General features: G+C 45.3%; 1 protein-coding gene across 2 annotated transcripts in view; it reads right to left on the bottom strand.

Annotated features, from left to right (window-relative positions):
* Positions 1-12,242: 12,242 nt before the first annotated feature.
* The window catches only part of GPR107 (G protein-coupled receptor 107), a 34,867-nt gene continuing 22,148 nt past the window's right edge, over positions 12,243-24,961 (bottom strand). For both annotated transcript variants that reach the window (XM_061352772.1, XM_061352773.1), the window contains exons 15-18: positions 21,933-21,982; positions 21,100-21,183; positions 20,157-20,281; positions 12,243-13,764 (exon numbers count right to left, since the gene is read on the bottom strand). In XM_061352772.1, coding sequence (XP_061208756.1) covers positions 13,668-13,764; positions 20,157-20,281; positions 21,100-21,183; positions 21,933-21,982 — 356 coding nt within the window. In that variant the 3' untranslated portion in view covers positions 12,243-13,667. The remainder of the gene's footprint in view (positions 13,765-20,156; positions 20,282-21,099; positions 21,184-21,932; positions 21,983-24,961) is intronic.

Consider the following 24,961-nt stretch of genomic DNA (forward strand, 5'->3'; position numbering starts at 1 on the left):
AAGCGGAGAAGGAGGAGGAGGGGGGGGGGGAAGCGGTGAGCCCCGCCCCGCGCTGCGGGATAGGGATGGGGGGAGTGGAAAAGGGGGGGGGGGGTTGTGGCACGGCCCCGCTCCGTGAATCGGGGGTATTCCTGGGGGGGAGGATCCCAGACACACGCACCCCGAGCCGCTCCGCTGGGAGGAACGGGAGGAAAATGTCGGGAAACGGGAAGTGTGTGTGTGTGTGTGGGGGGTGATGGGTGTCAGGGCCCCACTGCTGAGGGGTGTCCGAGCAGGGGGGTTTGGGGAGAGGGGAGCTGGTGGTGGGAGCACACAGCCCCAAGCAGGGCTGAGCTGAGGGCCTGGGGCTGGGGTGACCTTGGTGAGACACCAACACCTTCAGCTGGAGGAGAAGCATCCTCCAAGTCCTGGCAGCCCCCAGCTGAAGGCAGGTCTGTGCTGCGCACCCCAGGGTCCTCAGGTCTCCTATAAGCTCACTGTGCAACAGAACCAACCCCCAAACCCCACTGACTGAACCCACAGCAGGTTTGTGGCACAGCCAGGAAACCATGCAAGTGCTAAAAGCAGCGGCACTCGGCTCTTTTCCACCTCAAAACCATGCAGGGCTTTCTGCCTCTACAAAAGCGCTCTGTGTGCACACATTCATTAGCTGTACCGATGCACACGATTAATACAGTTTTCTTCCCTCCTGTGTTGCAATGAAGGCCCCACTGGAGCTGCCCGGGCATGCCTGGACTTCTGTGGGTGAAGCCAAGGAGGGAAAAGGCTGTGCTTGGATACAGTCAAACCTGTCTGCAGGGAGCCCAACACAAAACGCTCTGGGTTGGCAAAGGAGCAATGATTCAACCCTGGGTTCTACCAGCAAACGGTTGTTTGATGCTCGCTGCTCCAGGGACACGTTCCCAGGTGGATGCTGCTAAAATGCACCCTCCTGTTTAACCCATCCTCCCATAAATGAGCTCATTAAGGCAGAAGAGTACAAACCACCCCATCAGCACCCAGCACCAGCTGTCCCCTGGGGGGATCTGCAGCACAGTCAAGGCTCCTGCCTTCCCTCCAGCATCCTCCCCAGTCACCACCAACATTTGCACGGCTTTTAGGGATGAAAGCCTCAGCATATTCCAGTTTGTTACCCAAAAATGCTGCAAAAGGCTCTGTGCAGCCCTGTCCTTTGCTGTCCATCAGCAAAATACCAGGTTTTCGCAGTATACCCCTTCATCTGTAGCCATGTTGCATCCGTACCTGGCTAGAGGACCAGCAGGGTCCCAAACCCACCGCATGCAGCACAGGCATTTTAACACAAGCCCTGCTGCTGCAAAACGGAGGTTAAAGGGATTTCATTCTATTTAAACCCCTACCCTGCCTCCACCACAGGGAACACTGAAGAGAGAGCTCAGATCCCACAGACCAGAGGAGAAAAGTAATCGGAAACTGTGCGAGGCAGTCACTTTCTCCTCCTAACGCTTCGCTTTAACCCCATTATTGTTTAACTAACACCACTAGCGGCATTCTCTGGGATGCAGCGACATTTCCAGAGCCGGAGGAGCACAGCCCCAGCCCGGAAAGGCTCTGGGGGCTGACGGGATTGAAATGTGAACAGTGTCTAGGGCACGAAACACTCCCATGCAGCTGAACGCGGTCAGCGCGCCAGGGAAGGAGCTGGGTTGTTTGCTCAGGGAGGAAAACCCAGCACAGAGCCAGCCCTGAGAGCAGCTTTGCTTTGCTTTGCTTTGCAGATGCCCCTGTGTCTCCTCTCACCTCCCCATCACCAGTGCCTGCAGCAGGGGCTCCTGGGCTGGCTGCTTTATGAAGCAACCGCGTGTGCATCCGCTGCCTGTTCCCCATATTGCAACGTGCTGCCATGGAAATGATGGCTCCCTGGGAGATGTTGGTTGTCCGTGCTGTGGTCGGAGCAGGGTCGTGCTCATAGGGAAGCCAGTGCCTCTCCCACCACGCCAGCGCCAGAGGTTGGGATGGGATCCTGAGGATGCTCCATGCTCTGACTGTAAAAGCTGGGAGCTGCGTGGGCTGCTCTGTGTCTGCAGGGAGCTTTTCCTTCCTCGGGTTTCTACTTCCAAGTGTTTAATAAACGCACCGAGCTCCTTTTCCCAGGACACAGCGAGTCTGCCAGGCTCAGCCACGCAGCCTTTTGTTCCACGTGGGCTCGCTGCGCTGAAGCAGCATCCTCAGACACCACCGCGGGGGTTGTCCCCAACGCATCCTCATTGATGGATCAGGATTCCAGTCACCCCATGGGAACAGCGCTGCATCCAAGCAGCGAGGTTCGGTCCCCCTGCTCTAGCGTACTCTGTGCTTCACTGCAAAAGGTCTTTGCTTTCCCCCTTCCTCGCTTGACACATCAGTGGTACAACAGCACAGCACTGTCTAGAGCCCAGCTGCAGCATAGCTGGAGCCATAAGGCAGGGCTGGAAACTGGGGAGGGGATAGGGTCCTGTATCCTACACTTGCACGCTTGAATGTGCATTGATGCAGGAGCTGCCCCAGGAAGGGGAGGAGAAATACCACATCCCAGCCCAGCCCCTGCCTCTCTCCTCCCCTTCCCAGGGCTGGATGAGGCACCATGCAAGGGCCACTCACGCTTCAGGCTTCTCCAGACCCTTTTCCCTAGTGCATCGCTAAACCCATCCATCCATCCATCCATCCATCCCTCTGTTACTGCCATCTCTAGGGCCAGTGTTAGCCCACACTTGTGGACATCCCCCTACCCAAAAGCAGACTGAGAAGGTGCACTGGAACAAGGAATCTGCTCCTGGAGACAGTGGTGGTGGAGGCAAACAGCCTTTGCCTGGCAGGGAGCTCAGGGAGCAGAGCACACACAGCCCACACTTGGTGTTTGTTCCATGAAGAAGCCAGGATTTGCCAAGAGCTTTCCTGTGCCAAAGCAGGGAGTTGGTCAGCGGGGGAGTGGTGAAGCCTCAAAGCTTAGGATGGGGAAGGAACGCACACACACAAGATTAATTATATCAGCTACAGAAATAGTTGCTATTTTAAGGTTAACGCTCAAGTAAACTGACTCAGTTCGAAGAAGAGCCAAAGGAATTGTTGGCTGCTCCACCAGAGAAGCCGTGGTCACCGCTGGCACCGAGAACCACCAAAGAGCTGCTTTTCAAAGAGGTTTGGAAAAAGAAATGCCATTCGACTGAGTTCAACATCCTGGTGCCACAGCCACAAATGGGGAACGCAGGAATGCATCAACCAGTGCCAGGGACATCCTCGCCCGGATCTCGGCTCCCCAGGCATCACCCTAATCTCAGATTACAACACACATACGTGTATGGCTCCAATGTGAGCAGCTTTAAATAGGACTCCACAGCTTCCAGCTCCTCATCCAGGCTGTTCCTGAAGCTCTTTTAAGCTTGACAAGACATGAGCAGTGCTGCTCTTGCTGTGCCCCTGGGTTCACCACGGGCCACAGCAAGCACCAGCGCTGGCAGTCACTGCTGTAACCATGTTGATAGCTGAGCTATATACCACTAAATAAGAAAGCCCTCAGAAATCAAGATTTATAACCCAAAACACCCTGAGAGCTGAACTCCAGCAGCCCCACTGGCTCTCACTGTTATAAATTCATCTCAGATAGCACAGCATCTTTGCGTTGATACACAGCATGGACAAAAGGCAACAGCAATAAAACACACTGTTTTTGGGGTACCAGGGATGGTGCCCTGCAGGCTCTTACCCCAGGAAACCATTGCAGGTATTGAAATGATGGCCAAATGCAACACAAGGTTTGGAAATGAGCACAACCACGCCAAGGCTGCACATAGAGCTGTTGTGTTTCAAGGCCGACATGCAGCCGACGCGCTGAGCATTACAATTCGCTACGCTATTAATTTCTCTGCTCATTTCTAGCATATTGTTGTTTCCAAGACTGCATTCTCTTCCCTGCCTCTGGGGCTGCAATTGTCATGCTAATGTGGGAACCTGGAAAGGGTGGCTGTGGGGAACTGGGCACCAGCTCTCCCGGTTGCCTGCTGTGTGCAGGCAGCAGTTGGCTGAGACAAAGCCAAGCAGGAGGAGGTGTTGCTGCCCTTCCTGTGGCACATCACAAATCACAGCTGGCAACTGGGGAACCACCTTCTTTTTACTGCTCCTGCCCCCCCTCATCCCGCAGCGCAGCAACTGCAGAGCTCAGCCCAGGCACCTTGAGCCTTCAACCAGGGCTCAGCACCGAAAATAAGAGGCTCCTCATAACAAGCACCAAGCGAGCGCTGTGCAGTTGTGTCTGTCTCAGATAAGATCACAGTCGCAGAGGGAGCAGCAGCAGCTTTTTGCAGCAGAGACACCCTGCAGCCTCCATCAGCACTGGCAGGTTGGGAGGCTGCTCCCCACGCTGTGAGCGATGCGATGGGCAAGGTCATTTGAGCACCATTCACCCCTTTCGCTGCTTGGTTTCAGCACAGATTTTCACCCAGAAAAAAACCTCTTTGAGGGAAATGTCCCTAAAACTGGAGCAGAACAAAGAGGGGTTTAAATACATCTATATACACACATAAGAACTATCAAATGAAAGGGAAGGTATGTGGCCACCAGCTGTCTGTCCTGCCCAAAGCTTCCCTCTGAAGGTATCTCAGCATCTCTGTGCTGAGCCGCCAGCAGGCGCAGGGGAGCAGTGGTGGTGGTGGTTCTCCTGTTGCCAGCCAGGCAGAAGTCAGCCTCTTGCAAAGGTCACTCATGAGTCATGGTAGATGAGCAGCCTCTTGGTGCGTGGAGCCTGCACATACCCCTCACCAGGGACATGGAACAGCCCAAGGAGCAGGTCTGGTTTTAAACCAAGAGACTGCACTGGCCACAGTGATGTCTGTTCACCCTGCAAGCTCAGACTGGTTTGGGTTGGAAAGGACCTTAAAGCTCATCCAGCTCCAACCCTCTGCCATGGGCAGGGACACCTTCCACTGGAGCAGCTTGCTCCAAGCCCCTGTGTCCAACCTGGCCTTGAGCACTGCCAGGGATGGGGCAGCCACAGCTTCTCTGGGCACCCTGTGCCAGCGCCTCAGCACCCTCACAGGGAAGAGCTTCTGCCTCAGATCTAAATCTACCCTCTTTAAAAATAGACCCCAACACCCTCACACCCCCCCAAAAAACCCCAAAGCAGCCAAAAAAAGCCCAACTCAGATCACATCCAGACACACAAAATCAACCTGTACCTATTTTGAGGTTCCGTTGCCGTAAGAGGTTGAAGCATTGCCTCCCACAAGGCTGCTCTGATTCACGGCCACGCACGGGCATCGTGTGCTCAGTGAATCCCAGCAGATCTTCCTGCTCAGCTTCTGCAGCACCAGTTAAACCTCTGACTTACTGGGAACAGAGGCGAGGACGCACATGAACCAGCTTCATTTTAACGTTGCGCTTTGATGGTCCTCCTATGGAGCAGCTCAGCTCACTCGAGGCACCTACAAGGTTTAATAGGAACACAAAAATGAGCCCCCAAACCAGAAATCATGCAGGCAATGTACTTCATACTGAGATGAGCAAATGAAAAAGGCTGAGTGGGGCCTTTGGTGGAGCTCGCAGCTGACAGGAGGTTGTTCCCTATGGTGTATGTAGCAGTGACCTGTCCAGTCAAGTGTTGATTACCTAAAACAACACAGAACTGTCTCCATTTCCTCCAGGGAGATTGCTCACAGCCAAACCTATCTCTCTGGCAAAAGGTCTTCTCCCAACATCTTGTTTTCCTCTGCTTTCACTATATCTCACCCCTCCACAGCTCAGGCCTTGAGCCACATCAATGAATTCCCCATCCCTTTTTGCCATTCCCCAACAATGAAGCCATTTTATAGGAGCTACATCTCCTTGGCTCTCTTTAATCATCACTTAGTCAGGCTTACAGCTTTAATCCTTGCAATCTGCTGTCGTTGCCCAGTTCTCTTGTCTCAGTCACTACAGATGTTTGTAGCCCCTTCAATTTGGCCACCACCTCCTGGTATGAGGTCCAGCCCCAAATGAACAAGCTTGGCTTCTCCCAGGAGATGCAGATCAATACCTTCACATCCATGCCAGGGGTGGGATTCCTCAAACACTGTCAGGGATGGGGCAGCCACAGCTTCTCTGGGCAACCTTATTCTATTGTGCCACCCTAAGAGGAATGACTCAGGACTTTAGCCAGGACAGAAGATCAGCACCCACAACAGTATCCTCAGGGACAAAAAACCCTCTTAGCAATATACCTGCCCTTGCTGCGGGCAAGAGGCATGTTGTTAACTGTTCCTCTCATCAAGGATGCTAGAAGCCCCTTGCCAAGCTCACCTCAATCATCCCAAGAGGGAACAGTAAGAAAATGTTTTAAACCACTCCCTTCATTTTGATCCTCATCTTTGCCATCTACCTCCACTGTAACAGCCTCCCCTTGCATCCCTATTTTTTCAGCATCTCATCTATGACATCTCAGCCACCCCACTAAAGATACTGCACAGGGGAAAAGAGTCACAACAAGGCAGTGTCACCCCAAATTACATTATTTTCCATGGATGAGAGGGGAGAAAAGAAAGAGATGACATGCATTTGTTACTAAAGACATATGAAAGTCCTTGTCTCCTAACCAAGGACCCTAATATCAGGATCAGCTGTGCCAATACAAGCCGTGTTATTACCTCTGCGGTACAAAGCAATTTGTTTTTATTGACCATTCACTATACAGGGCACTATAACACGCTTCTGCTCATTAGAGTCTGTCAGTCAGAAGGCAAAGGAAGGTAACATCAAGATTTAAAGAGAAGGCAGCTCTTTGCAGTCCTGAAGATAATCTTGCTAGAGGAGCACTGACAGCAGGCAGCTTGCACTGCAACAAGGAGCAGCAAACCATCGAGACAGCTCAGGATTTCAAGCACTAGAAGAAAATCCTTAAAGCAAGGAGAAAACAATTGACCTTCACTGGACAGGAAAACACCTATAAACTTGCATCCAAATACAGCACAGTGTACCAATCTCTGTTTGCAACAGACCTTATGTATTAGGAGCTCTGCTGCAATCAGGGGCTTTGACTTTTTGTCTTTCCTTGGAGAAGATGGTTAGAAATCGAGAATAACCTATGCTCCATCTCAAGTGAGTCTTCCCACAATTTAGACCCACTTTATGCCCCCCACCACTCACATTTCACCTTTCATTACAGCAGAGGTATTTTCTGGCCCAGCACAGCTAATTCCACTGGAGCACCACACACAGGGATGAGTTCTGCTGCTGTCACTTTAAGGTGGGATGTTTTAAGGCCAAATATACAACAGGCAGAAAGTGCAGAGGATGTTCAGTTTGGAGAAACCCAACATCCAAGAACAACCTGTATGGAACTGATCTAGGCTACCCCAGCACAACCACCAGGCATCCATCCCCTCCATCACATGCAGCCTGTTTTGTTCTACAGCACAGTATTTCTAAGTCCCAAACCCATGTACTTTATATAGTTTAGTTCCTGGTAAAACACCACCCACCCAAAGGCTTGAGGCAATGCAGAACCGGCTGCTTGGGATTTACAGGGTAGAGAACACAGGTTATTTTTGGCATTACCCCTCGGTGGTAGAATGAGAACCATAGGCTAAACTGTAAAAAACATCTTGAAGACGTACATTTGGTGACGAAGGACATATGCTTTTGAGGGGTGGGGGATTATCAGGAAGAACACTTCACAGAAATCCTTTGTCCTCATCCCTGCCATCCCAACTAGCTTGCAGAACTGAAATACATGGTTAAATCCTAGTGCGTCAGGACGAGAACGCCTACAGAAGTCCCACAGCATCCCTCAGTCCAGCCTAAAGCAAACAAGTCAAGGACCTGCCTCAGAGATAATGTGGCCTGGTCCACAAAGGATATTACTTATAATTCAGGTGCCTACCCTTAATTTGTATCCACTCACCAAGGTTCAAAGCACCAATTCTTTGTCCCCCCTTGCACTGCAAAGCTGATATCAAGCCCTCTGGAACGAGGAGAGGATACTGGCAAGAAGCCCTGCAGGTGCCCACCTTTCTCTTGCCCAAGACTGCAAAGACATGAGAGACAAACCCTTCCATTCAAGACTCAGTCCACAAACAAGCTCAGCTTACCAAAACCAGAAGAGCTAGGCTCATACAAGCACAGCTGTAGTACCTGAAGGCACCTCTGTGAGTCCCACTGTGGGTCACTGGCAGGAAAGCTTTCCCAGTAGGAAAGTTTCTTCCTCACAAGATTCTTGTGATTTGGCCCTGCATCCATGATGCAGATGTTCATGGCTGCAAATGGAAGTTAGGCATGTGCAAATGCAGAAACACATAGCTCAGCCTGGTCACTAGCAGTTCAGAAGCAGAAAATGAGATGCATTAAACTTCTTTCTGGTCAATCTTTATTTTACACGTTTGCATCACAGCAGGGAAACCAAGTTACACAGACCGTCCTGATATGTATCTAGCTGGACTTCTCTTCAAATTGTGTTTCTTGTTTAATAAAGCTTAAAAAAATACTGAAAAAAATCCATTTGTACATCTGAACATGAACCGAGGAATAGGATATTTACAGGTCACGGAGACCCCTGGAACTGGAGCTTGCTGGACACAGGGAAGCCTTCTGAAGTTCTTTTGGAGGCCATTTACTAAGTGAATCCAAAGCTACATTGTACAGGGTGCCCTAAAGCTGCTTAATGACACAAAAGGATCTAGAATTAATTATTAATAGTTACTAAAGGGAAAGGGAAGCTATTTAGACCCATACTCTGTTTTGACAGACCAGGTACCAGCCCAATGCTCCAGTATCCTAGCTGCAAGACAAAGTGCTTCTCATAATGTGGAGGTCAGGCTCTACTTTATTACAGAAAGAGAGAAAACTGAGTGAAATCCCACAGGGAAATGTTTATTAAGAGTTGTCCTTTCTACAGTATGGCTGCAGTCAAAACATAAATGGGTTCTTGAGCCAGTCAATCTACAAGGAGTGACTCTTTTCTCAGCCACTTTCTTCCAGTACCATCACTTTACACAGAAATATCTCAGTATTTTTCTTAGGTTCTGTTCCAACCACTTGCAAGTACACATCATGGGCAGTTCTTACAGGATCATTGGTGTATCCAAGTGAGAAACTACAAGAAAGGAAAATACATGGCTTCCCAACATTGCTAAGTAAAAGCGATTCATAAGCCCAAACCAGCATCAGATCCAGCAGCTACAAGGAAAACCAGATTCACCCAATTTAGAACCATGTTTTTGAGCAAAACAACCCCAGGGAAGACAAAGAAACATTTGGTCAAGTGCCTCTGGGCAACACCACCTCAGCATTCAGGAAGCATTCATGGTACTGAAGTTACAAGATCACAGGTTTCAGTGTAAGTGCTGTTATATTTCAAATATCACTGTGCCTCCCATCTACTGCAGACCACAGCTCCATGCTCCTTTTACCAAGGTGAGAAAATGGGAAAACGTTTGATGATTGGAGGTGATAACACAGAATCAATAAAACACATCTGCTTTAAAGGAACAGAAGTCTGCTACCATGACAGGTCAGATGGAAGGTGACAAACAAGGTAGGCTGAAGGGGAAGGCTTCCTTCCCTTCAATACCTTGCTACTACCTGATTATTGTAATAGCTAAGCAACTTCAGTTCTCAGAGCAAAACACACAAATACCCAATATTTGCTTCAAATGCAACCAATTTTCAAACAGACAACCATAAAACTCCCTTTCTTGTCAACTGGATTATCAGTGGCTGCATTTCTCTTCTGTAAGAGGAGCATATGCAAGGAAGAAAACAAAGACAACACAATCTTCAATTGGAATTTCAAATGTGCACACTGAAGTGGTTAGGCTATGCACTTTCATGGCCAGAAGGAATGTTGCAGTGCTGAAGGATACACAGTGGATGCACACTGATGCTACAGAGTCCACTTAGCTTAGCACAATACACCTTCCACATTGCTAGCTCCAAGACAAAATACTGCAATGCAGCAAATTGTTACAACATGCTCCCAGGGTATGCCAGCATGGAAACCCAGGAACAGGGCACTCAGCTGGAGAGGAGCACTGAACAATGAACGGCACAGATCATGACACACTGAGCTAGACGACAACATGAAAGAGCATCTTAATAGGACAGCGTGTGGCTTCTTCAGCTCGAACCGCTCTGTTTTGAGCAAGCAGCAGCAATGTTCCAGATGACCCCATTATGTCTTGCTTTCTGTTAGCACATCTCTTGATGAACCATCAAGGAAAACATTTTCAAGCCTGAAGAATGCAAGAGTCTGGCAGTTGCACTGCGAGGTTTCCTCTGGAAGACAGCTTCTGAACAGTTACAGTGGGAGGGAGGAGTGCATCACTGGTATTTGCATGTCATCATCAAGAGGAATTTACTGGGGCATAATCTGCATTACAACTGAAGATTGAAGCACTCTCATTTTCATCTGCAGAGGGTGTACAGGACTCCACTGCAGCAACATATGTGAATGCATTTAAATCCATTTATTCTGAATTGCATGACACCTGCTTTTCCAGGACTCCTGTCAATCTACCACTGTGTACCTGCAGGTGATCGATTTAGTTGCTCACTTCAGTAAAAGGCAGGAACAGGAAAGTAAGGATCCATCCCAAAACGATTTGTAAGCCACAAGCAGCTCTTCCATTTCCCCTGCCTGTGAAAGACAGATCTTCCTACCAGATAGGCAGCCATCAGCATTTGAAAGGCAAGCACTGTGATTATCCTGCCTGGTGAGCCCTAAGCTGCTGTATTACAGACCACTAATAGAACCATGCACTGGCAAGTTCTGCAGATGTGGGTTCACCTTGAGAGGATGAGGGAGGGAGTATAACCCTCCTTTGATGCTCCGCAGTGCAAACCACACTGTGCTGCAAGAGAAACACAATCGCAGCCATCCTCTCCACCCTCCATTGTCCAATCCATCACACAACCCTGCAAGACAAGTTTTTTGACCTCCTCCAAGGAATTCCATTAGAAAAAGTGGAAATTCACTTTGGAAATGGCTGCAGTAAGGATCTTCTATCACTGTTTCTTGTGTTTTTCTACAGTAATGCTTAGGTCTCACTAGTTACTGGTTAGCATCCTGCATTAAGTGCCAGATGAGGTTGGCTGTACAGCTGACTGCTGAAGCTCAGGTCTGAATTTAAGAAAAGCTCTTCTAAAAAGAACTTTCAAAGTATGGTCATGGCTTTTCACGCCAAGACAAAATGCAACCACCCATTTTTGGTCTTTGACTAGTGAGCCAGGGACTTGGCAGATAAACCTACACCATATGTAACTTGAGGAAAAAAGTGCATATAAAAACCAGGAACCTGAGAGCAAGGTAAAAGCATTTGCCAAATCAGCAGCTCCACTGATGCTGAGGTATGGAACAGGCAGCCGTCTGGAACCAGCTCAGCATGTGCTGGGATGCTGGTGCAGCCACTCATGGTTTGGGGTGAAATGCCACACACCCATCTGAATTCCACACCTCATTTGCAAAAGGTATTAACAGGTTCTAAGGGAGCATCATGTCCAGATTAACACTGTTATTGCACTTCTGTTCCTGACAGCAAATCCTTCTCCTTCACATACTTCAGTGCCAACAGACTTCAGGTCTCCAGTGGACTATGCTGAACAAAGTTTACAGCCTGTTTGAGTAGCCTTTTGGATGAAGACAGTGACATTTCCACTGGGACAGAAGAACATTGCAGAGTGAGAGGATGGGTTTTTCAGGTACAGTATTTAAGCCGTGTGATGAGCTGGGACTGCCTTTGTTTCTTTATAGTCCATTTTCTCACACCTCAGCTCCTTCATATGCAGTTTTCTTCATATAGAAGGTCTAAAATGCTCACAGGTCACCTAACATCTTCCTAGTGGTGTAAGCTCTCTGATTCTGATACTAAAACTGCATCATTGCAAGACAATGGCAGCAACAGTCAAACTTTATCACTGCTGTAATTCCTATGCAGTTACACCTGAGGAGTAAAAAACAACCTAGAAGAGGACTCTGTAACCCAGAAGAGGGCTATTCTTATGCTTTACCTGAAGAGAAACCAGTTCCAGGTATCAAAGCAGGCAGATTCATTTCTACCATTTCCATAGTGCTAATAACAAAAGTAATGGCTAACACTCTAATCAGTTGTGCCCCAGAGATGTAGTCCCTTCAGCCAAAAAAGCAATTCCCAAAGGAGCTTGTAAAAGATGCTGGCACATCCAAAGCTCTGTGATGATACCTCTCCCTGCCACCCTGACAGAAGCACTTTGCTTGACAGCACCATATGTCAAAGTCTCTACATGAATATTAAGGCTTCAGTGGGTCAGTGATTTATACTCGATTTATTTTTCTTAAAGCTTATCCTCATCACATCAGTGAACCACTTCCATCCTCCCCCAGATTTCACAATCATTCACTATGCCTTAATACTCCAGCTATGGGCACCAGCTTGCCTTTCTAACAATACCAGAGTACTACAGATAAAACACACATGGCTTTTGTTGTATAAGAACGCCACTGTAAGTTTGCAGCGAATAGTCAAGACTTCTGTATTCCCCTGCACTGAGGTTCTGGTCCTGATCTACTCTTTTCCTGACAAAAACCATTTAGGACTGGGAGCTGCAGTTGCCTGGCTTTGGTGGCAGTACCATTTTGACTAATTCAGCTCATCTCCAACAGCAGCAGCAGCAATCCTGCACGGCCAGAGAGGTACAAGCAGCCACCCATGTAACTCAGGATAATGGTGAACCGGAGATTTAGGCTGCAGCAGGTTTACTGGACACATTTCCACTGGAGATATTCTGGCACTGGTCCTGCTGTGCCAGAAAGGAGTGTCTTTTGGAATACCTTGAAAATACTTTAGAAAGCAGACCAAAGGGCTCTGGGTCACAGCTTGAAATTACATGTTTAAGATCGCACAGCAGACCCCTACAAAGCAAGCATCAGTCTTACACCTCTTGTGTACTTCTTGTCAGGCGGGTGTGAATCAAGAGCAACTCCATGAACAGTGGAGAGTTTGTGTTAATGCTTATTGCACTATGGGCTAGCATTTTTAATGGAGAACAGTCACTTGTTTCCTATGTAGCAATACATTTGAAAACCTGACACATTCAAGTGGGTACCTGCATGGATAAGACAAGAAAATACTTAACTTTCCCACTGATAATGAGCAGTGGCAGAAGTCATCTGATCCAATACCCTGTTTAGTCTCTCATATAACTGCAGTTGCTTCTATTATTCGTTTTGCAATGCTTTGTCCAAGCCAAAGGGAGAGTTTATAAAAAGAAAAATAAAATACTTACATCTCTTATCTTCTTTTCCCACCTTCTGACACGCTTTGCAATTCCCAGCATACATATTACATAGCAACTGTGTAGGTATATATGTGCATTATATAAAATATATACTTTTACATACACACTAAAGGTCTCTCTTCACATCAGTATTACACATTCTGAAGAACGTGACTGCAAACAATTCGGAACACCCAACCAATCCAGAAAGGGGGAAAAAGAACAAGCTACCCCAAAATCCCTAGGAAAGCTTCACGCTCCTTTGCGGGTACCAAGAGATCCCATTTTCTTATGATCAGAGGAACAGTTCTATTTCTGCACTGCTTTGCTCCCCCCTAGACACACCCCGCTCTGCAGTTTCAGTGTTGGGAAGTGCCAGTTGCTCCCTTTCCACTGAGAGGAATAGTAATAAATTAAAAAAGTTTCTCTGAAAGTGCTGCCTCAGTCCAGTCTGTTCATGCTGTGCTTTCCCATTCGCCCTGGGGCTCTGCTGATCCATTCACCACTTTCTTGACCTTCTTCATGCCCTCCATTACTCCAGAAGTTGTCACCCTGGAAGAGAAAGGAGAAACGTGAGAGAAAGGAACTTGGACTGGCACATCCATTGCACCAATAGCCCATGCTTCCTGTGCGTATCAACTAACACTTCTCATGTGTCTCTTTACCAAGACCTAGCAGTCTTGATGCTTGGCCTCTCCTATTGCTACCATTTTGCAGGCCAAGTATCATCCTGGACATACTACTGATGGACACTGGGAGCAAAACCAAGGTTCTTCCCATCTCTACCGTTAAACTAAACCACCAAATATTTGCTTGTACTTGAAAGAAGATAGCAAGGGTGGTTAAACAGTTAAACCAGGTGTTTACTTACTAAAGATTGAGCAGCTTGCTTAAAAAAATACTTTGCTCTACAGCAGAACACCCTTAATTCTGTGCATTAAAAGACTTCTTTCTGCATTTGCAATACTTTTAATAGGTGCAACATACTATACAACTGCACACACGGTTGGACAATGCCCCAAATGAATCTTATTAGCTTAATGCACACCAATTCCTGGTAACAGCAATAAAACAGAAGAAAACTTTCTACAATCCAAGCCTGGATTTGCCACAGCAATCTGGCCATTGAACTACAAAGCCCCATAATACACTTCAAACATTAGACAGACTGAACTGTTTATCCAGGCAGAACAGCACCACTCTTCTCTTGGAACTACCTTGGCTATCCACAAGCTCTTCAGCCCAGCAGCTTTCTCTGTTGCTATACAAAACAGGCTATTGACATGCAAAGACATTTGCTTTATTCTTTTGCACAGTACTATTCTCATTCCATGCAGGTATTTTTTTTTGCCTACAAAATGTGCTACAAAGGTTATTTGGGATGCTGAAAGTAGAGTGCCAATAGCTCAGCGCATTCACAAGGGATGCCTGGAAGCATACATCAAACTGTCCTGTTCAAAGATGTTGCTGTCAGTCTTTGTGTGCTTTCACCTGCTGTTTATCACATAAGAATACTTTATTTGATCAGACTAGCTAACAACATTTTCACAGTATAACCCAAGAGAACTCATCTTCAGATACACTCAGATCATGTCCATAGTTCCATGTTAAATAACAGCTTCTGTTCATGTACTGTAAGAGTAATTTACTCAAACTAGTGTGTTCAGTGACTCTCTAGTGATGGCAGTACTGGGATCATCAGTGGTTCACACACTTCAGAGCAGGCCAAGGCAAACTTAAGGTATAGGGAAAGACTTACATTGGCTATTAGGAAGAAAGTGAGGGCGGTGAAGCACTGGTGCAGAGAAGCTGTGGCTGCCCCATCCCTGGCAGTGTTCAAGGCTAGGTTGGATAGAGGTTGGAGCAACTTGGCCTAGTGGAAGGTGTCCCTGCCTATGGCAGGGGTTGTAACTGGATGAGCTTTGAGATGCCTTCAACCCAAACCATTCTACAACTCTATGAAAGGGTCAGAAGAGCACAGATCAAACAGCAACTTCATTCCCTATTGAAATGAAAAACAAAAAGAAGGGAGAAAAGCAAGCAGGTTGCCTAAAGGAGAATGATGGGATTAGTAAACACTTGCCTAGTAGAGATCACATCAAGCTTATCAGAACAGAGAACACGAAGATCTCCCAAGTTCTCGTCACTGACAATGGTTTTTGCCCACAGTCACATAGGAAAAAATTTGGGGAAACGTGAGCTAGACAAACCCAAAGTAGCTGCATAACTACTTGGAACTGCACTGAGATGTACTTAATGGTTTCCTGTCAAAACCGAAAGAACACAGAGTGTGGTTCCAGAAACGTCTGTCCTAGGTTCGCTTCTATTTGATATTTTCAGTAATTGCCTGGGTAATGGAATAGAGAACTTGCTTATTAAATCTGCAGAAGACACTAAGAGCTACGTATTTGAGAAGAGGACTAGAATGCAGACAGATTCTGGCAAATTGAAGTAATGGTCTGAAAAATATGGGACAAAGCAGCAAGACAGCGACAAAGTTTAGTCTTCAGAAATAATCAACTTTGTAATTACAGAGTAAGGAGCTAAATATCTATTCTTTAGGAAGGAGCTGAAGATTACAATGGACTACGAACCAAAAATGCGCATCTAACATAGCAATGCAACGGCAGATATACTGGGATATAAAAAAAGGTGTTCTACACATACATGACACCAAAGTAGTCCTATCACTCGAGTCACAGATAGTAAGATCCCACCTGGCACACAGCCTGGATTTTAGCACTGCACTCCAACACAGTTACAAACCCATTGCACACCAACATGATAACAGAAGTGATGAGAGGATATGGTTAAGAGGGAATGATCCACTTCCCACACTCACAGAGGGACAGCACTAAGAGCTATACACTGAAATTGCTGCCAGGTCAGGTCATGTTATTTACTGTCTCCCCCCAGCAACGACAGCAAAGAAGTGGGAGATATTTTGGGGCGGATTCCTCAATAAGGAGACTTAAAGACCATTTAAATTGCTCTGCTCTTGTCTCATGACAAGTGTATGGCATAGCTTTTGAATCCTCATTGTCTCAGATGTGTACAATGGGCAAGTCCTCTCCCTCTTAGTTCAGCCAACATGTTTTAATGCTTAGTAAAACAAGGGTATCAGCACTAAGACCAAGCACACTGCCGTTCTCATTCTAGCCCTCTGAGCAGCTTAAAGCCTTCAGTTTTAACCTGCAAAACTGCAAGTAAGCATTCCTCACCTGCAGTTTGCTGAATTGCATTTCTAGCCTCCAAACCAGCAGCAGTTAAAGTGCAACAAATCCTTCTCACTTAAACCATCTCCCTCTGGAGAGAATTTTTGTGGCTGTCAGAGGGACACCCACCACAAATGAGGCACAAAAGGAGCTCCCTGAACACTGCACAGTGGTATGTGCTATGGAAATATCAGGGTTCTTTATTCTTCCCACTTGTGTTGCATCCAAGGTATCAAAGCAATGGCTAAGCATTCAGGAGCATCTTCAGGCCTGCACTGTGGTGGATCTCAGCTGTCTTTTCACCTGGTTTTCGTGTTTGTTTAGTTTTATAGCCCAACAAGAACCCCTGCAATGCTGGCAGCAGCCAGCCTTCACAAGCTATTGTGAACTGGAGTGAAAACTGATCAACCACAGAGGAAAAAAGCAGACCTCTGCATGGGAAAGATGTGTTAGGTAAAGAAAATCACTTCTGATGAAGGGCATCATGAATCAGTCTGCCATGACAAACAGAGAGAAAGCAGAGAAAAGCAACCAAGCAGGACTTCACAGCACAGAATAGATTGCCTCATGATTCAGTGAGAAACTCCAGATCCCAAAGCATAAGCAAAGGTAGGCCAGTGTTACCACAACAGTTCGCTATGTTGAGACTGCTTTGGGTCATAAGGAGAAACAAAGTTAGTATCTACGCGCTCAGGAAGACGGATTTACCAAATTGAGAACAAAACCATTAATGGCTTTTCCTGCAATTCATCCTCCAGTGGAAATACCTTAGCCCCTCATGCATGTATGAGTATCATTCTCAAACAAGACATTAGAAGAGCACTTTGGTACCTAACATTTAAAGCAAATTTACTGAGCTGATGAAATAACTTACTGCAAGAATAAACCAGCCCAAACCAAAAAACCCTACTTCCTTTCCCATTCCTCACCCCCACATCATCTACTGTACCATTGTTCATGCCCCAGAAATGGCATTAGGACTGGAAACCTGACAACTCTTTCTGCCAAGTGTGGCTGCACCTTTTCAAACACTGCTTTAATCTAAGGAACTGTCAGTGACATGCCTACGTACTGACAGAACGGGCTCAAGAGGCTGCCCAGAAGAAAATACACAGAAGCCACTCTGTTGATGATGAATTGCTATTGACCCTACTTGAGAAAGAACAGACTGGTCCTTAGTTCAGGTTTAGTTATACTCTTAACTCTTCTCTCCATCAGGAGAACTAGTATAACTGAAGAGCCTGGTTGAGCCTGGTGTAACTGGAGAAAGTCCTATACCATTTTGGGATGCTTTCTCCCAAGACAGAAGCAGGCTACTTCAAATGACTTACTACAAGTTATCTTTGCTGCTCCTGATTTATACTTTATTATTGAGAGTTACAAGAACTCACAGAGGAAAGGCTTGAGCCTTATGTTGCTCCTGTCACCACCATCTAGTCTTTGTGTTTGCCTTGAAACTCTGCAGATCTCCACGCTGTCCTTAACAACATTTACATTTACTGCCAGACAGAGCTTTGTCTAGTTTGCACTGCATGAAAACAGGCAGAAGCTAGACAGTTACACTTAAAATGTCCTTTTTTTCCTTTTTTTTTGCTGGAAAACAAGCAAGCACGGAAAACACAGCTCTCCCCTTGTTTTAAAGAGCCTGATTCTAACAAAAGTCCTCTTGCAGAGGAAAATAACCATAAAACCTGGCAATAAGACATAGCAGGACATTATGAAGTATGGAGGCTTTTAACTTCTGCCATAGCCTCTGAACACAAGTAGATATTTATCACATGAAAGACAAAACACACCCATGCACTGGTTAGTCAGGATGCTGTCAGGCACTTAGTCACTTGCTCAAATAAACCTTGGTATTTTTCCCCTACAGAAACAACATTTAATATTTATAAAAGCAAAAATAGGACCAGCAAGACCAAATCAACAAGAAACTTAATACACTTTCCTTGCAGTGCTTCACCTGTCACAATGTGTATACACCATGCTTGTCAAATACATGCAAACTTAACCTCCCTGCTACAGCCGGGGAAAGGGGAACAAGACACAGACTGCACCTTGCCATATGCCCAAAAGAGTAAAACTTCTGGTGAATCAGATGAGAAGAATTCAAGCAAAGCTAAGGGGAACAAGCCAAAAGGCACAACAATGGAGATTCCCAAGGCAAAGGGCAAAATGCCTTACTAGGAAAAGGCTCACAGGAAATTCTGATCCTTGAGTTTCCAATAATCTCTATTTCACTATGGGGAGATGTAAATCACTTGATCAGCTCTTTAAAACTTTCTCCAGCTTATTTCTGGCAGGTTCTCCTAAATTCATAGCAGCTTCTTCAATTTACTGAAATCACTAAATTTGAAAGGTGCCATATTTGTCCTGAAAAAACCCAAGTAAAAAATACTAAGCATGTAATGCAAGGTTGAAATTCATTCTAATAGGCAAAAAGGAATAAAGCTCATTTCTGTATAATCCCAAATCCTGCCACATCTCAAGTTCAAACATCTGCATCACAAAGGCACTGCCTATTTACCAGCTTCCAAAGTAAAACCAGTTTCTGAAGTAAATCATTTTAAACACCTTTAAGTGATGGTGATTCTGAAGTCAGTATGCACTAGCTGAATCTCACCTGCAGCAATGACAGATTTTATGGATCCAAAGCAAACATAGCTATGTGTTTGGAAAGAGGATCTTTGTTACTAGAGGTATTTCTGAGAAACTAAACTCCTTGCATGACATTTCAGGCTGGATTCTATGATTCAAACTACCTTGGAGCTATTTCCCAGTAAGATCCATTTCTTTCTGAGCTATGATGGCAAACACTTTCTGCCTGTCTCCCCCCACCCCAATAAGAATTTGAATGTTGATTCGTTTCACCCAAGTAAAGGAGATTTGCCAAAGTGGAAAAAACTCTAAGGAACAGGCTTCTGAGCCTGTACATGAATTGCAATTATGCATGAAATGTGTGACTACTAAAGAGATTAGGTTAGCTTGGCTCCTATTAAGGCAACAGAGTCTGTCACATTTATAGCTGTATTCAACACTTCTTGCATGCTGAATTTCTCAGGGCAGTTTCTATTACAGATTCAGAAATGCCATTCATTTTTTAAGTCCTTGGAAAACCACTGCAAAGAAAATGACAGGGACTTCAGCAGAGCCATACTTTGTAATTTCTCTAGACTGAGGTCCTACTGCATTTGTGGTACCTCATAGTTTAACAGCAAATAATAGAACAGGGAAGAGTATTGGTAAAAATCCATCTCCTCAGCTCAGTGTAACTTAAGTTTCTGCAAAGGCTGAACAACAAGGCAGAAGGGACCTTACATTAGGCTCGTTTATATTCTGTAGACAGGTTTCACTGTTGGTTTGGTGGTTTGTTTTCTAAACCATGAAGCATTCATCACAATCTGCAAGGCTTGCTGGTGTTCAGCAACATACATTAAACACAGAAGCTTTTTTACTTGCTATTTTCATGAGCACCTTTTTGCCTCATGAAAAGCTTTACCAGCTCATTCCACATTACTGCAATCTTCAGCTCAGAGGCTCCTATGGATATCACAAATCTCTTTATTAGTTTAACACACAGCAAACAGACACCTTGTCTTTAAACACGTGGGCAGACCCTAATCTTTTTCAAAGGAGGATTTAGAGAGATTAAAGTAAACTGTTTTTAAACATTATTTTTCTCAAATCAAGTGAAGAGGTAAAAAAATAAGGAGGGGGGAAGGTTCTTACACAGCTTCCATCTCCAAGTCATCCTCATCATCCTGAGACAGCTGTAGATAAGGGTTGTCTGATGCTGGACGGAACTTGTACCCAGTGAGGACAAAGAACACAAGGGTGGCCATTTCATCCAGCAGCTGCAAGCAAAAACATGAGACTGAAGTTCAGTCCTGTAATCCTTCATGGTCAAGAAACATTCCTCCTCATTCATGAGGTTCAAGGTTTAATGGGCCAAGAAGCCTGTGCCACAGCAGAAATAACAAAGCAATTCCTGTCCTGTTATCATTAATCCCAGGGTAAAGGCTGTCAAGTCCTTTGTTCTTTCAGCTTCCCCTGTCACTTTAAATACAGTTACAGTTCTAGCCATCACTCCAGTGCTTTTAAATAACTACAGCAAGACTTGACTTTTAAATAAGGGGGGGGGAGAGAGACTATCATCCCTATGTTGTTTTGGTATTTTCAACAGTTAATGTATTCCAAAGACTCTCTGCACAGTCACTTGGATTATACGTTAAGAAACCAAGTATTTAAAAGTCACAAGGCAAATAAGCCTGTACACGGAAGAGCAAAAGTGCATTTTATTGGCCCCCCAGGGCCTCAATTACACAAGGTAAACCTGAGGAGTTCTTTTTCTCCCTTTGTATGTTCTTGATTAATTTCTTTCAGACATTTTAAGTTGAAAGACTAAAAATCAATAATACAATTACTGCCAGACATCTCGGGTATAATCCAGCAGACTGGCTGGACAAACATAAAACTAAACATATATTCCCATCACCTTAGGCACATTAGCGATAAAAAGCAGGAGACAGGGTGCAGGACTGTGCTTTGGGATGTACTATAACATGAGGAACAATGGTGCAGTTATTTATAGTCAAACATTTTTTGATGCAGTTATATTTAAATAATAACAAGAAATAAAGAAATGGATGTGTTTTCCTTTCTTGGCAAATACCTGGTACAGCCATTTCCACTGGAATGGAACAGCAATCTTTATGAGAATTGCAATGATCCGTGTGAAGTAAATGTAACACACGATCTGGGAAGGAAAAGGAGAAAGCATGAGAACAATAGCACCATCCTTATAGAACCTCTTTTTCCAGAGAAATAGTTCAAGCAATTCCCAAGCAACTCATTAACTCAGACTAGCCTTATTATGCTCCTCGATAAATATGGAAGATGTAGGCTGAGGGCTCTACTGCTGGTTGAACATCCAAATGACTCAACATACTTAAGTTACAGCAGGAAATGCTTTAAGTATTACGATTTTGTAGAACTTGAAGAATCATGATTGTAATTTATTACTTTTCCTACTTACAAGAGTCTGAAATGAGGCCGCTGGAAATCATTAAGAAGCTCAGGCTCTCTTGGGAGGGATGCTCATGGCTCCCACAGACTTAATCAGAAACTGCACACATGCATCTCAAGGCACCATTTGGTCCTAGGTTTAATTTTTAGCAAGTTTACAGTACGTTATTCAAGCCCATCAATTCAACTGGCAGCTCAAGCTGTCTCCAGAGGAAATCAGTAAGCATTACAAATAGCTGGACCCAATTTAAAGATAGTAGGAGGCAACCACTATGAAAAGACAGGAAGTTGTTTCGAGGATTATAACCCAGCTGACCAAGATGCCAAAGCAGAGCACTACCACAGAACTAGGAACATCTCCACCATATCCACCAGCTACTGTAGCTTCCAACAAGTAATCCATTAAAAGGCTTGAGTGGCTTCCAAGTACTCTGTATTTAAATGTACATCTGTATGCAGGTGTACAGATGTTTTACTTACCATAACATAGTAATGTCGGAAAAGCTTCAGCTTTGCTAGGTTAATGGCAGCTATCAAGAGAACACAAGAGACCATCAGAAAACTGTTAAAATGAGACTGTTTCTTTTGATGCTTGTCTGCAAATAGGCAAGTAGTCAAAAGGAGGATTCAAGTAATCCCAGGTTAGAGAGTTTGTCTCACAGCCCACTGGGTGCTCCGAGGAGTGCCAGTCCAACTTGTCTATGTGCTGGATACCTCCTAGGCTGGGGTGAACTCTCTCTTAAAAAGGCAATTCACTGACATCATCTTTACACTAAATTTCATATATGCATGCACTCTGCAAAACAGACTCTTCCTCTATCCATATATAGCTAACTACATATTGTCACCTCACTCCTGTCAGAAGGGCCATGCCACATTGCTGTCATGGTTTAACCCCAGAAGGCAACTAAGTACCACATAACTCACCCAAATTCCCCAGTTTCTATACTGACCATTACCTATGGTATGGAATATCCTTTTAACTAGTTCAGGTCAGCTGCCCTGGCTGTGCTCCCTCCTGGCTTCTCACATACCTCCTTGCTGGCACAGAGCATGAGAGGCTGAAAAGCCCTTGATCAGGGTAAGCATTATTCAGCAACAACTAAAACATAGGTGCATTATCAATGCTATCCCCGGACTAAAACCAAAACACAGCCCTGTACCAGCTGCTAGGAAGTACCTCAGCCAAAACTGTCTCCTAAAAAATTCAGATCTTTTCTAGATTACTTCCTGTCCTGCTCTGTGCCTTCAGCTGATCTGAGTGACTCTGAGGTAACCGTGGCTCTGGAAACCACTACACCTTGTTGAACATCAGCAGCAGTAGTCCTGTAGCAAGTAGTATCCTCCATCATTTGTAGCTCAGTCACAACTTACAAGTGAAATGGGAAGTCATACTAAATAGTTCTCCCAGCAAATGCATGTGTTTCAGTTCACAAACCATGTAAGCTGGGGCCTCGGGCGAACCTATGTTCACTGGACAGATTACATCAGCTCTTGAGGAACACAGAGATATTTATGGGAATGAGCAGAGGTCAACAGCAGATGGAAGAGCTGTCAACTCTGGTTTGACAGTCAGGTTTTATAGGTGCATCACAAACACAGACTCCTGATGCTTTTGTGACAAGAGAGGCAAAGAGTCCAAGATATGTTGACAGCATACAGGAATGCAATTTAGAGTCAGTGAATACAAGTTGCCAGATAGAAAGTACTGCTACATGCTTACTGGTTGGTATTCACTTCAAGCCCTCCATTTTTTCTTATCAGATGTGGAAATGCAACACATTGTGCTTAAGTTTGCCTGCCCCCCCTCATGGAAATCACCCACTGCAAAAAGCAGATTTTTGCAATGATTTGCACATAAGGTCTTCCAGGTTCAGAACAGTGCAAACTGCAGTATTATGCATGAGAAAGAGGAGGGCTAATAGCTACCACAGAAATGCTTTACTTCCTGTGGCAAAAAAAAAGTGAAGCTTTTCTTATGGAAAGGTAATGTCAAATGCATCACTCACTCTTAAAGGCTCCCACTACATTAGCTGCAGTGAAGACAGAGAACATTCTGTTTTAAGCTTACTTTGTATAATCTAGAGATCAAGAGTCCCTTTCCAACTTACCTGTAGTGTTCCAGGAAAACCACTGAAAGCTATGGACACCTTGAGACAGATACAAACCCTGTTCCAGCAGATGTACTATAACAATAGCACCTGACTAACACAAGCCATAAACTAGCTGACAGGTAGATAAAACTAAGCTACTAAACGTAGTTTTGATGTAGTGCTGGCTAGTGACTTCTATGTATTTCCAAACAGCATGTTTAACTTCTGCAAGAAGACAGGGAATGTCAGTAAGAGAAAGCAGGGCCAGAGCTCAAGAGGAAAAAAGCAAACCTTATTTTAGAAGGACTGTTTCCATGCAGCTAAAACTCCTCCTCTACAATGCTCATCTGAACATCAGTCCAACTGGGTTGACTTTGGGCAAGACTGAGCTCATGGGGCCAATCTTATGGCACAGTATGTCACACTAGCTCCCAGTTTTGGGAGCATAATCCTTTTGAACTGCAATAAGAAACACTGAACATAGAATAGCATCTACTTTGCAATATACACTCCTGGACTCCAGAAAGCACTGCCAAGCTGTACGCTTGAATCTGTAGAGTACCAGCAGTGAAGCACAGAGAACTCCACTGGGCAGCAGATGGCAAGGCCTAGAACAGCTAGAACAACCTAACTAAATCCTTCTTAGCTACTGAGACATTGGCTTAGCTACTTCTCCTTCATTTCCACCCCTTGCAAAAGCTACTTTCCACCATTTAAACAGCAAAAACTTACAGACTTTATGGGTCTAGTGCTCTACCAGATAACCTAATGTTAAAAGCCTTTCATGGAGAAAAATTAGAGCATCTAAATATGCAGGACAAGCTCATTAAATTGTGAAGCAGGGAAGCAATACTGTCCTATTTAAAGGAGAGCTACATTAAGTGCAACCACGAAGATCCTGTGATTTACCACGTACCAGTTTATCCACAGAAGGATCTATTTTGAACTCAACGCATCCAACTTCAAGAACTGCCACCAACTGGTGCAATGACAGGCCATGAGAATTACCAGGCTCTGCAGTTAAAGGAACACCAACTCAACAGCTGTGATTCAAACTGCCAGGCCATCAGTGCTTTACAGTCAACAACTGAGTGAGCTGGGGAGTCATTTCTGTTGGATTCATGCAGTGCATAGGAGGGAAGGATCATGAAGCCAGCGATCTGGCTGCCAAGTGAAGTGTCACAATGCCACCTCTCCCAGCTGACAGAGCACAGCTCAATATCCCACCTACTCACCATGGCAATCAATACCAAACAGTCACAAATTGGTACATCTAAACATCTACAATGGCTGAGCATGAGTAAGAAGCGTGAGGGGTGGAAAAAAAGAATCACCACTAGGTAGAAAGACTGAAGAGCCACCTCTGGAAGCGGGCTTCCTCCTTTATCCCAACGAGGTGCTCTCCTCTAGCTTCCT

Source organism: Neopsephotus bourkii, unplaced genomic scaffold, assembly GCF_033783945.1.
Source record: "Neopsephotus bourkii isolate Nb327-2 ecotype Australia unplaced genomic scaffold, CSIRO-AGI_Nbou_v1 NB_659, whole genome shotgun sequence".
Taxonomy (NCBI): Eukaryota; Metazoa; Chordata; class Aves; order Psittaciformes; family Psittacidae; genus Neopsephotus; species Neopsephotus bourkii.